General features: G+C 42.7%; 2 protein-coding genes across 2 annotated transcripts; both read right to left on the reverse strand.

Annotated features, from left to right (window-relative positions):
• Positions 1-933: 933 nt before the first annotated feature.
• Positions 934-3,102, reverse strand: LOC147849754 (uncharacterized). The gene is made up of 3 exons (XM_087336939.1): positions 2,798-3,102; positions 2,170-2,441; positions 934-2,070 (listed from the first exon to the last, which is right to left on the reverse strand). The coding sequence occupies exons 1-3, from the start codon at positions 3,047-3,049 to the stop codon at positions 996-998; spliced, it is 1,599 nt and encodes a 532-aa protein (XP_087193065.1). The 5' UTR covers positions 3,050-3,102; the 3' UTR covers positions 934-995.
• A 1,794-nt stretch (positions 3,103-4,896) lies between these two features.
• Positions 4,897-7,448, reverse strand: LOC147849755 (uncharacterized). The gene is made up of 3 exons (XM_087336940.1): positions 7,176-7,448; positions 6,239-6,510; positions 4,897-6,147 (listed from the first exon to the last, which is right to left on the reverse strand). Exons 1-3 carry the CDS (start codon positions 7,353-7,355, stop codon positions 5,073-5,075), a joined length of 1,527 nt encoding a protein of 508 aa, XP_087193066.1. The 5' UTR covers positions 7,356-7,448; the 3' UTR covers positions 4,897-5,072.
• Positions 7,449-12,658: the final 5,210 nt, after the last annotated feature.

The following is a 12,658-nucleotide window of genomic DNA, read 5'->3' on the forward strand; positions in this document are numbered from 1 at the left end:
GTTTTTTAATTATGTTCTTTAATCCCGTTTTTTAATTATGTTCTTTAATCTCGTTTTTTTATTTAAATCCTAAACTTAATCTCCTATCCCCACTCCCGCCTTCCTCCTCTACACCTAGCACTTTCACGATTCGGGTGCGCTCCAATCGACCTTGGTGTTCCTCCTCTCCGACATCTTCTCTAACCTCTACTTGCCGATGACCCCCCATTTCACACTCCTTGTTCCGACCGCAAGGTCTATAACTATGACTATCATTTATATTACTTTACCTTTCCATAAACATCATTATATATTAAACAATACCTTTTGCCTTTCGAAAATTGTACAATACACTCTTTCTTCGAGGAATTACTACAAGACAAAAACTCCATGTCATATTTTAATTAGAATGCACATTACTTTTTCCGAGAGTGTTCCTCGATGTCTTTGCTTTCTTTCTTCTTCGAGGATCACTACACGAATTTATATACTCATTGCAGTAAATATGGGTCGATTGTTTGGGAAATGGTTTTTTGTTAATCGTACCTCCTGTAAAGCATACTATGAAGTTTGAACCATACATACCATACTTGCATTCGATTCGAGTATGGTAAATGCCATAATTTTGTATTCATTATTTACTATAAGGTAAAACTTGTTTTTAAGATAAAAAACTGAGAAAACAAAATAAAAAACGTCAAATAAAAACATAAAGCATGTTTTCATAACATACACATTTGGTTGCAAACGTATGAAAACAAATGTTTGGGCAAAAGAATGCAAATATTACGTTCTATGCTCTAAAGTATTCACATATTTGAATCTTGAATGAACATGCAAATTTTGAAATATCCAGAAGCCTTTCTGTGAGAATGGTAAGTAACTTTCTCCCTTGACAAAGGAACTTATAGAGGGAGGAGGGGACACAAATAACACTCTTTATTTCTAGAATCAACAACCAACACTTACATATGGAACGAGATATATATATTAGAGAGGTTCATATGGCTATTTCTCTATCTATAGCAATCCATGAATATCCATTCCATGGCCCTTGCAATGGTTAGGAGTTTCAAGTAATGCATACCTGCAAACCTCTCGGGCATACCTTGGACGGGACTTATTAAGGCCGTCGATTGCACATCCATGTAACCACTTCCATCCTCGGCTTCCTTGAAAATAAGGTCGCTATCTATCCACTCTTGTGCCGACGTACTAATGACCATATCTTCGATGAAACGGAGCTTTTTTCCATGTTCCTCGAACCTCCTCCTCGTGTCGTCCGGAACAAGGGCTAATGCTTCCGTGAACGCTTTCCGGTTAAAGAACGCGCCCATAGAAACCTTCTCCTGGGGAGTGTGATCTCCCTCCTGTACTTTGAATGCAATAGATATGGCTTCTTTACTCTTCATTTTCACCCACAAATTCTTGAGTATATTGAATTTCCCAGCTGAGGAGAAGTATGTGTTGATGGTTATGTGCTTGGAAGGCAAATGGATTGAAGGCTTTGAGTAGATGAAATTGTCCTTATATTCATGTTGAACAACTCCAATGTGAAGGTCTTCTTTCACTGAAGCTAACTCAAGTTGCGTCTGTTTCACACCTCGGCTTTGATCTTCGATGGCCGCCCAAAATGTTCCATATCTCTCGGCCGTTTGCCTGACCGCGTCGGTTAGAACCGAGAGTGCCTCGACATTTGGTTCCTTGCTCCCATGTAATGTAAGGAAAGAGGAGATAAGCTCTATAATCAATCTCTTTGCCTCCTCATTTGGGATTAAAGCATCAAGATCCCCTCTTTCCCTATTAGGAATACAGTGGCTAAATTGGGCATGATTCATGCCCGGGACTATGACCACTGGCTTTATGGCATTCACGAAATAGTCGCCTAGTTCTTGTTTCATCGCGTACACTTCACCGGCATGTTTCACGACGGCGGAGAGAGTGATTTGGCCATCCAGTTCCCCACACACCGTAAGCACGGGTTTTGGATATTGAACCAAGTTGTCCGGAATCGAGTGGAAGGTGCAAGCCAAGTGGATAAACCCTTTCGCTCGCTTCATCGCAAAGATTCGAGATTCCCATGCTCCCCAACTATAGGTGAGAAAGAGTGTTTATTTTTAATTTATTTTTCTGTCCATCTAGGTGCACATGTGAAGTAGCAAGGAAATTATAACAAAACAGCTAAATTACCTATGGCCACCAGCAAAGATATTTTGTAAGCCTTGTGGGCCACTCGGGAACCCTAATTTAGTTACTCTCTCCATGATTCCATCGAAGCTCGATTCGACCATGTCGGCATTTATCAACAGTTTTCCGACATCGAGGATCGCAACCCATAGCTTGAAGGGGCACTTTGATTGGATCCCTTCGAGAATGGGTATGTACTCGGAAGATTCCGTAAATGCACCAGGGAGAAAGTAGAAGAGCACATCACTCCCTTCCTTCTGAATTGGTTCTAGTATCTATCATCATCAAAGTGGACACACAAAGACAACAAAAAAACGAAAACACAAGACCATTAGATGCTCATGAAGAATGTGATATTTCACAACAAATTTTCATGACATGAGATCTACATTGGCAAGCATCATTCCATTGCGATCAACCGGGCAAGTATTTGTGTTAAACGAAGGTAAGGTCCATGACTTCCTCATGTATGTTCATGGAATTAGGGTAGTATTACTAACAAGACAAGAGGAAGGTAAATCAGGATGATACATGACCATAAGGATCAAAAGGAACAAGTACATGTGTCCAAAGGAAGTAAGATCCAACACTAACTCATCTAGATCCATGGAATTTGGGTAGTATCACTTACAAGGGCCGACGAAGATAAGTCGAACGATACATCAGAAGAAGGAAGTGTATCCGGTGGCGTGGTGAACGAGGCATTGCCGGGGATGCTAGATCGGGTTCGGCAGCTGGGGCAGGGCAGGGGCTTGGTAGGCAATAATTTGTGGAGAGAACTGAGATTCTGTTGTTGGTTAAGGATAGTTGAGCCCATTTTCAGTGGTGATGCTGCTACATATGGAGCTGCTTGGCTATGGTGGGGAAATAATACAGTACCCATCTCCTCTGTTCTTCTTCCGACAACACTCGGTGAACAAACAAACTCCTCTCTCTTTATCCATCACTATTCTCATGAGCAAAAAGGACAGGGGAAAAATTTATGATGTCCACCCGAAGAAATGGTGGTGTTTCACACGTGGATCGTTCGTGCCAGTGTGGGCGACAACCGTTTCGTATGTGTGCGCATCTCCTTATGATGTCCATCCGAAGAAATGGCGATGTTCCACGTGTGGATTGTTTGTGTCGGTTTGGGCGACAACCGTTTCGTATGTGTGCGCATCTCCTTATGATGTCCATCCGAAGAAATGGTGATGTTCCACGTGTGGATTGTTCGTGTCGGTGTGGGTGACAACCTTCTCGTATGTGTGCGCATCTTCTTATATTGGATTGTTCGTGTCGGTGTGAGCGACAATCTTTTCATATATGCAACATCTTCTTATATTGAACTGTTTGTGTCGGTGTGGATGACAACCTTTTCCTATGTGTGTGCATCTTCGTATATTGGATTGTTTGTGTCAAGTTGGGCGACAACCTTTCATATGTGTAGCATCCTCTTATATTGGATTGTTCGTATCAATGTGGGTGACGACCTTTTCATATGTGTAGCATCTTTTTATATTGGATTGTTCATATCAGTTTAGGCAATAACCTTTCCGTATGTGTGTACATATCTCCTTATATTGGCCCAAAGTTACTCGTAGGGAAAGGATTCAAATCAGGGGATTTAGTTTTCATTCGATGACTAAAACACGCCCCAAGAAATGGGTGTGTTTCGTGCGTGGATTGTTTCATGTCGATGTGCATGTCAACCTTTTCGTATGTGCACATCTCTCCTTATATTGGCCCAAAGTTACTTCTAGTGAGTGGATTTGAATGGCACAATTCATGTTTCGTTTGGTGAGTAAACACACCCCAAGAAAATTGTGGTGTTTGACATGTAGATTGTTCATGTCGGGATGGGTGACAACCTTTCGTATGTGTGCACATATCTCTCCTTATACTGGCCCATAGTTACTCCAAGTGAAGGAATTCAATGGGGGCGACTCAATGTTCATTCAAAAACTAAAACGCGTTTCATGTATGGAATGTTCTTGTCTGGCTAGATGACAACCTTTCCGTATGTGTGTGCATCTCCTTATATTGGCCAACTATTACTCCTAGTGAAAGGATTCAGTGAGGCGATTAAGTTTTCATTCAATGACTAAACATGCACAACCATTCCTCGTGGAGTGGGAGCTAGTTTGACGCATTTGTTGTTCTTAAAGAAGAGGCAACTTTTGAAGACATAATCTCTTCTTTTGTGGTATATCAGGTCATTTTGGCCTCTTAAAAAACATTGGTGTATCTTTCTTTGTTTGTTTTTCTCACATTATTACTCTACCACATGTGTATTGAATTCAAAACGTATGGGGAACTGATGCACAATTGATTGATGAATTAATTTAGATAAAAATGACTTTTCTTACATCTTCCAATAAATTGCATGTAAAAGAGTGTGTGTTGTCCATGGTGAATTTAGAATTGCCACTTTTGAACACTATCTATTACGTTCATCCTCTATGTTAAAATTGGGTCATCATGGTCATTGAATGTTATCATGGTTGTGATGAACATTATGGATCACAAAGAGTCTACTTTGGTCATCCATTGAGACATAGTCCAGTCCACTATGCTTCTTACTTAATTTCTCTATATTTTATTTTACTTATTTATTACACTTTTTAGCTCCTATTGTTTGGGAATTGTTTCTTTGTTAATTATCCATATATCTTTTCATGTAGGAAACAATTGGGAATGATGAGAAAGTAGCACATAATCTACATATTTTTGTTGGTATTTTGGATGAGAGAATATAAAAGACATAAGAGGTGTTTATTGAGAACAACCGATATCTTTATCCTACAAGATGGTGTAGCTTGAAGTGGGAGAGGTTCACACAAATATTGTATAAAATACTATAGTCATCTATTACTCCCAATGAAAAATAAGTTCTAGATATTCATTAAGTTCATATGGCTATTTGTCTATCTATAGCAATCCATGAATATCCATTCCATGGCCCTTGCAACCGTTAGGAGTTTCAAGTAATGCATACCCGCAAACCTCTCAGGCATACCTTGGACAGAACTTATTGAGGTCGTTGATTGCACATCCATGTAACCACTTCCGTCCTCGGCTTCCTTGAAAATAAGGTCGCTATCTATCCACTCTTGTCCTGACGTTCTTATGACCATATCTTCGACGAAACGGAGCTTTTTTCCGTGTTCCTTGAACCTCCTCCTAGTGTCGTCCGGAACTAGGGCTAATGCTTCCATGAACGCTTTCTCGTTAAAGAATGCACCCATAGAAACCTTCTCTTGGGGAGTGTGATATTCCTCTTGTAGTTTGAATGCAATAGATATGGCTTCTTTACTCTTCATTTTCACCCACAAATTCTTGAGTACATTGAATTTCCCAACTGGGGAGAAGTATGTGTTGATGGTTATGTGCTTGGAAGGCAAATGGATTGATGGCTTTGAGTAGATAAAGTTGTCCTTATATTCATGTTCAACAACTCCAATGTGAAGGTCTTCTTTCACTGAAGCTAACTCAAGTTGCATCTGTTTCACACCTCGGCTTTGATCTTCGATGGCCGCCCAAAATGTTCCATATCTCTCGGTTGTTTGCCTGACCGCGTCGGTTAGAACCGAGAGTGCCTCGTCATTTGGTTCCTTGCTCCCATGTAATGTTAGGAAAGAGGAGATAAGCTCTATAATCAATCTCTTTGCCTCCTCATTTGGGATTAAAGCATCAAGATCCCCTCTTTCCCTATTAGGAATACAGTGGCTAAATTGGGCATGATTCATGCCCGGGACTATGACCACTGGCTTTATGGCATTCACGAAATAGTCGCCTAGTTCTTGTTTCATCGCGTACACTTCACCAGCATGTTTCACGATGGCGGCGAGAGTGATTTGTCCATCCATTTCTCCACAAACCATAAGCACTGGTTTCGGATATTGAACCAAGTTGTCCAGAATCAAGTGAAAGGTGCAAGCCAAGTGGATAAGTCCTTTTGCTCTCTTCTTTGCAAAACCTCGAGATTCCCATGCTCCCCAACTATAGGTGAGAAAGCGTGTTTTTTATTTTGGCCCATGTAGGTGCATATGGTATGTAGCAATGAAATTATATAACAAAACAAACAAATTACCTATGGCCACCAACAAAGATATTTTGCGAGCCTTGTGGACCACTTGGGAACCCTAGTTTAGTTACTCTCGCGATGATTCCATCAAAGCTCGATTCGACCATGTCGGCATTTATCAGCATTTTTCCGATGTCGAGGATTGCAACCCATAGCTTGAAGGGGCATTTTGATTGTATTCCTTTGAGAATGGGGATGTATTCAGAAGATGTCGTAAATGCGCCGGGGAGAAAGTAGAAAAGCACATCATTGCCCTTCTTTTGAATTGGTTCTAATATCTATCATCATCAAAGTGAACACACAAAGACGAAAGCAACAAGACCATTAAATGCATGAAGGATGTGACACTAGATTTCCATTGGCAAGCATCATTCCACTGAGATCACATCACTTCCGACAACTATATCATATATGTATTGAAAGGACACAAGATTCATAAGATACATATCTATAATCGTTGAAGAAAACTATGATCCATCACATTTTGGTGCTCATATACATTAAGGGAGACATCCTTTCAGAGTGCTCACATCAATTCTAGTGTCTATACACATCATAAGAAACATCTTGAGAGTGAGATCACATCACTATTCATCTTTAAAGGTAAGCATAAATATCGATCATATGTGCGGACATTTGGACTTGATGTCTCGTGGCCATAAAACCTCATCCTTGGGCCAGAGGCACATGAAACCACCGAGATCTGGCGGCACCATTTACTGGTGTACCGAAAATACGAGAGTCAATGGACCCTATAGGTTTCCATACATAACAGATCTTGAACTCATGAGTTCATTCAGATTCTGGAATATTTACGTGCATACACACACACACAAACACACACACACACACACACACACACACACACACACACACACAAACTCATCCCCATTAGTTCCCTGAATCATAAGAGAAAAGCAAGAACCCGGGTAGTACTATTTACAAGGGCAGAGGACAACAAATCCGATGACACGTTCGAAGAAGGAAGAGAATCGAGAGACAATGGCGAGGAGGACGCGGACGTGGTGGAGACATTGCCGGGAAGAACGTGGAGGTCGGCCGATTCGGTGACCGACAATTTGTTGGGAAAATGGAGGTGGTCTTGTTGGTCTTGAGTAGCCATAGATGTAAGGCCACCTCTGGTGGTGATGCTGCAATACAATTATACAAGATATTGTAGCCTTTGTATCTTGTGGTGTCACTGGGTTCAACTATGAAGTGGTGGATTGTGGCCAAATTTGGCAAGGATTGGGCCAAAATTGGGCATCCATTATCCCCCCCACACATACATAAAAAAAAGTGAAGAAGTTGTCAAGAATGGGGGTGGGACATATGTCGTCATCAAAATTGGTTCCTATCCATATGTACAAAACTTGCTCATTTCGGTCATCAAAATTGATAATTTCTATTGATATGTTCAAAACTTGCTCATTTTAGCCTTCCATGGAGATGATGGGTCAAGCATGTGCGGTTGCGGTAGGTCCAATGCTGATGACAAGATCAAGACAAAAATAAATAAACAAATAAATAATAAATTGCAAGGTTAAAAATAGAAAAATATATCTAAAAAAAGAGAGGAAGTTGTCGGGAAATGGGTGGACATACATATGTTATCAAAATCGGTTTCTATTGATATTTACAAAATTTGCTCGTTTTGGCCCTTTATGGAGATGATGGGTCAAGCACGTGTGGTTGTAGTTGGTCCAATGCCGATGATAAAATCAAGACAAAAATAAATAAGCAAATAAGTAATAAATTGCAAGTTTTAAAAAATAGAAAAAAATAGAAAAAAAAATCAATATAAATATGATTTTGGTAACAATAATAATATTAAATTAAATAAATAAATAAATTAATATAAATTGACTCGAGTTAACTTGATCCACGAGTGTAGAATGTGCCCACTAGTAAATTCCCCTTATTTTTAAGAAAATCAGTAGGGTCCATCCGTACGGTGTCGCGGAAATCCGCGGCCTTGAGGGTCGGCTTGGGTGGGATCACTGGGGTCATGAACTAGGGAGGAAGGAAACATGAGGTTGAGCTTGGATGCCTTGCTCTTTGGGCCGGACTGGTCCCTCCTATCCGGTTGGACAGACTCCGTCTATCGATCGGCTCGTCCGATCCTACTTTTGGCTTGTCCAACTTGGTCGGTCGAATCAGACTCGGAGCAGATGCAACTTTGCACTGACGTACAGATGGGCCCTCAACCCCGATCCACACTTCGTGACCGTGCCGGATGCAATATGATTGAGAGAAAAAAGGGGAACACACTCACATAGACAAAATCCGATAGAGAGAAAGGATGACAAAAATAGACAACGTAGATTCAACCACAACACGATTTGACTAAATTAATGACAGATAAACCCAACTGAATACAATCGTAGTGTCGTGGAGGATTTCGGAAAAAGGGAGAAAGGCCGCCGAATGCGTATGAACGGGGAATTTCGGCCACCAGAAGGAGAACTCGCCGGATCCACGTGAACACGAGGTGTGCAAGTATGCACATGAAAGGGGAGTCCTTATTAAAAACAAATGTACATATTGACGTATTTGTAAGTACTAGGTAGAGAATGTTATAGGGTACTTTAATGTCCTTAAAAAAGAGGATAATAAAGTATGTGATGAGAGAGAATCGAGGGGAGGATCATTGACAGAAATCGGTTGTCATGAATGTTGATGTTACTGACTCCTTGAACTTAGTCCACAAAAGGAGGGAAGGAAGACCATTTGTGACATCACCATCGTTTGGGAGGTCGAAGTGTTGTCAGTTTGGGCTTTGAATTCCCGGTTTTTGTTCTATTATTCCGGTGTGGTAGGGGGACGCCTCTGTTCATGTCGGAAGCCCGCGTGCTCCCGATCAGAGGCTCATTAGTGTCTACGCGGGTGTCTCAAGAGCTCGAAGCTCTATTACCGGCCGAGTCCGGTTGTATCTCTCTTTGTCATAAGTTAATCAATTATTTTGTCGCATCCGGATTTCTCTGTGTTAATGTGAATCTCTCTGATGTCCACATTCTCATCGTCACTCCCCTTTCGCTTGCGTGCATATCCGAGTCCCCGAGCCTGTGTGCTCACCATCCAGAATCCGGTAACAGGTCCAGAATAGATTGCGTGTGTGGGCCCATGTGCTTGTGAAGATATATGGTAGCCGAACCGGATAGTCTCTCTCTCTCTCTCTCTTTCTCTCTCACCGGCTGCTTGGTACAAGGCCCCGGTGGTCCCGACCCGATCCGACACATACTCACGGAAAACTGCGACAACTTTGGTGAACCGAGTGAACATGGCCGCAAAGGAGTCGAGATGAGGGGAAGTGAGCTCGCAGAAGCAATGGTGGTAGTTGTCGACCGCCTTGTGAATGCTCGGGAGAGCGCGAATGGCCTCGATAGTGCCATAGAAATGATAATCGACACGATGGGCCGATTCAACGGTAAAGACGTCTCAACCTACTTGACGTCCTATGAGGCCGAAATGTTAATGCTGGACATCCCGGAGGACAGACAACTGTCTGAATTCCCGCGAGTTGTCACCTCGAGCATCCACACAGAGGTGCTCGAGATTCAGGCCCACTACCAAAACTAGTTGGAGCTCGAGGGGCGACTCCTCGAGAGGTACAACATCAATGACACACTCCAAATGTCGAAACGGGAGCTTATGGAATGGGTCGAATCACCTGGAGAAGGACGGAACACATCGACGCTCCTCCAGGAGTTTGAGAAACGGTTCGCGTGACTCTCAGTGCTGAACTGGACCGTGCTAGACACAAGCAAGGTAATGTTATTCATCAAGTCAGTTGACCCGCTTGATTGAGAGAAAGTTGGTCTCATGTAGGAGATGGACGAGGGTCTCACGACCGACTGGGATGTCATGAAGAGAGTCTACAACCAATTCGACAAACAACACAAATGGAACGACGCAAGGTCTTCCTCAACCGGCCCGACTATAGGGAGGATGACGAGAGAAGTGTTGACTCGGTCGGACGAGATGAGTCGAAGGTTCGAGTCGGGCCCGACACCGGCTAACTGTAAAAGCTATTTGCGAAAGCGTAGAAATTGTTGAGAATCGATTCGTAAAACCACAAGATCAAACGATACTGAAAATACACAACACGGCCACACAACGACACAGTACACAGAGATTTACGTGGGAACCCTAAAACGGGAGAAAACCACGGGAGAGGGAATAAAACTTCACTATACAGTGGATGTCCAAGACAGAGATTACAACACTCTGATTATGAGTGTATCAACCACACAAGGTTCTTGGCGTCTGTTGTTACGCACACAGTTATGGCGCCGCTCTCTCTCCTTCTCTCTCTGTCTCTCTCACACGCGTCTCTCTTACGCACACTTCTCACATGTCGTCTATTTACCCTAGATGTATTTATACTAATACATCTTATGGACTATTTACAATTGTAGACACTACTACATATCATTACTATTATTATTACTATAATAATAATAATAGTATGTTTAAACAATCAACTCTTTGTTTTCAACTCTTCGACTGTCGGCTATCAGTTGTTGGCTATTTCCAAACAATCGGTTCCTCCCACTGGAGAGACATATCCCCAGCAAACTCCCCCTTCACTCCTGTGGGAGGGAGTCAGTCAATCATGTCTTCTGTCGACAGACTCTTAAGTCTGTCCATAGGTAGGTTCTTTGTGAGCATGTCGGATCCATTGTTATCCATGTGGATCTTCACAAGTGTAAACTCACCTTCTTCAACTTTCTCCCGCAACCAGGGATACCTTCTTTGTATGTGCTTGGTCTGGGAGTGATATGCAGCATTCTTGGCAAGATGTATGGCACTTTGGTTGTCACAATGAAGCAAGAACTCCCTCTGCTTCATCCCTAGCTCATTGAGAAAATTTCTCATCCAGATAAGCTCTTTCCCGGCCTCTACCGCTGCCATATACTCTGCCTTTGTAGTCAACAATGCTACAGACTTCTGTAGTCGTGATTGCCACGACACTACTCCCCCTCCATAGGTCATCACGTACCCTGACGTGGATCGGCTTGAGTCTACATCTCCGTACATGTCCGAGTCGGAAAAACCTTCCAGCATAGGTTTTCCGACACCATATCCTAGGCTTTCCGACACCATACCCTAGGCACACCCCTGAGGTGCCTTTTAAGTACCTGAGTATCCACTTCACCGTTGCCTAGTGTTCGCTTCCTGGATTACTCATATATCGGCTTACTGCTCCCACAACAAATGCTATGTCTGGTCTTGTACAAACCATAGCATACATTAAACTGCCGCCGGTCGAGGCATATGGTACCTTCCTCATCTCGGCCTTCTCCTTCTCCCCTTTCAAGCACTGCTTCGCATTCAACTTGCAGTTTGTCGGCAACACCGAGCCGACCAGCTTTGCATCTGACATGTTGAACCTTTCTAGGATCTTCGTCACATACCTTTGTTGTGACGAGCATAACACCTTTCGAGTTCTATCTTGAACTATGTGCATTCCTAAGATTTTTTTAGTCGGTCCAAGGTCATTCATGGCAAACGGCCTGCTTGGAGCTTTCTTCAAGCTTCCAATCTTCCTTGTGTCTTGACCGACTATCAACATGTCATCAACATATAATAAGAGAATCAAGAAGTCTCCTTCTACGTACCTTTTGACAAACACACAATGATCGGCCTGGTGCAACTGGTGTGAATAATTCGTCAAAGTTGATGCCCTTTTTCTGTTGAAAACCCTTCACCACTAAGCGAGCTTTATACCTGGGCTCACTGTCGGCTTCTCCAGTCTTCACCTTGTAGACCCACTTATTCCTTAGTGCTCTCTTACCTTTCGGCGGCTCTACCAAGTTGTAGGTGTAATTCTCGTGCGAGGATTCCATCTCATCTTGCATCGCGCTTAGCCATTTCTCTCTGTGCTCGTCGGCAATGGCTTCTTCATAGCACTCCAGTTCACTTTCATCAGTCAAGAGGATGTATTGACTGGAATATGTTGTCGGTGCTTTCCTTTCTTTGAGTGGGTAGCTCCTTCCACACGTTGTTGGCTCTCTTTCAGATGTCTCTAATAACTCTTCTCTTCACTCGCATTCCTGCACGTCAATCGGCATCTCCAGGTTGGACGACTCCAACTCATACTCTTCAATTGACCTTAGCAGCTCTGCTGACTCTGACTCATAGTCGATCGGTCTCTCCGAGTCGACCGACTCGGATTTGGCTGTGCCGACTAACCATCTCCGAATAGCCGACGTTGTCGGCTCACTTGACCTTAGATCAACGATAGTCGGGGTTGACTGGGGAGTCGTATCTTGCTTCTGTTGCTTCCAGTCTTCAATCGTCTTTTCTTCAAGAAAGACTACATCCCGACTTCTCACTACCTTCTTGTTGACTAGGTCCTATAGCCTATAGCCGAACTCATCTTCCGAGTATCCCATGAATATGCATGCTTTCGACTTACTGTCG

The sequence above is a fragment of the Azolla caroliniana genome, unplaced genomic scaffold (genome assembly GCF_043228905.1).
Source record: "Azolla caroliniana isolate FFs.n. ecotype wild unplaced genomic scaffold, voAzoCaro1.0.p SCAF_22, whole genome shotgun sequence".
Classification (NCBI taxonomy): Eukaryota; Viridiplantae; Streptophyta; class Polypodiopsida; order Salviniales; family Salviniaceae; genus Azolla; species Azolla caroliniana.

What these genes read in the sequence shown, in the direction of transcription:
- LOC147849755 (XM_087336940.1), bottom strand. Translation starts at nt 7,355, where the DNA reads ATGGCTACTCAAGACCAACAAGACCACCTCCATTTTCCCAACAAATTG. An exon ending in ATTTGTTGTCCTCTGCCCTT is followed by an intron (nt 6,511 to 7,175) that starts GTAAATAGTACT and finishes TGATGATGATAG; the next exon opens with ATATTAGAACCAATTCAAAA. An exon ending in ATCTTTGTTGGTGGCCATAG is followed by an intron (nt 6,148 to 6,238) that starts GTAATTTGTTTG and finishes TCTCACCTATAG; the next exon opens with TTGGGGAGCATGGGAATCTC.
- LOC147849754 (XM_087336939.1), bottom strand. Translation starts at nt 3,049, where the DNA reads ATGGGTACTGTATTATTTCCCCACCATAGCCAAGCAGCTCCATATGTA. An exon ending in ACTTATCTTCGTCGGCCCTT is followed by an intron (nt 2,442 to 2,797) that starts GTAAGTGATACT and finishes TGATGATGATAG; the next exon opens with ATACTAGAACCAATTCAGAA. An exon ending in ATCTTTGCTGGTGGCCATAG is followed by an intron (nt 2,071 to 2,169) that starts GTAATTTAGCTG and finishes TCTCACCTATAG; the next exon opens with TTGGGGAGCATGGGAATCTC.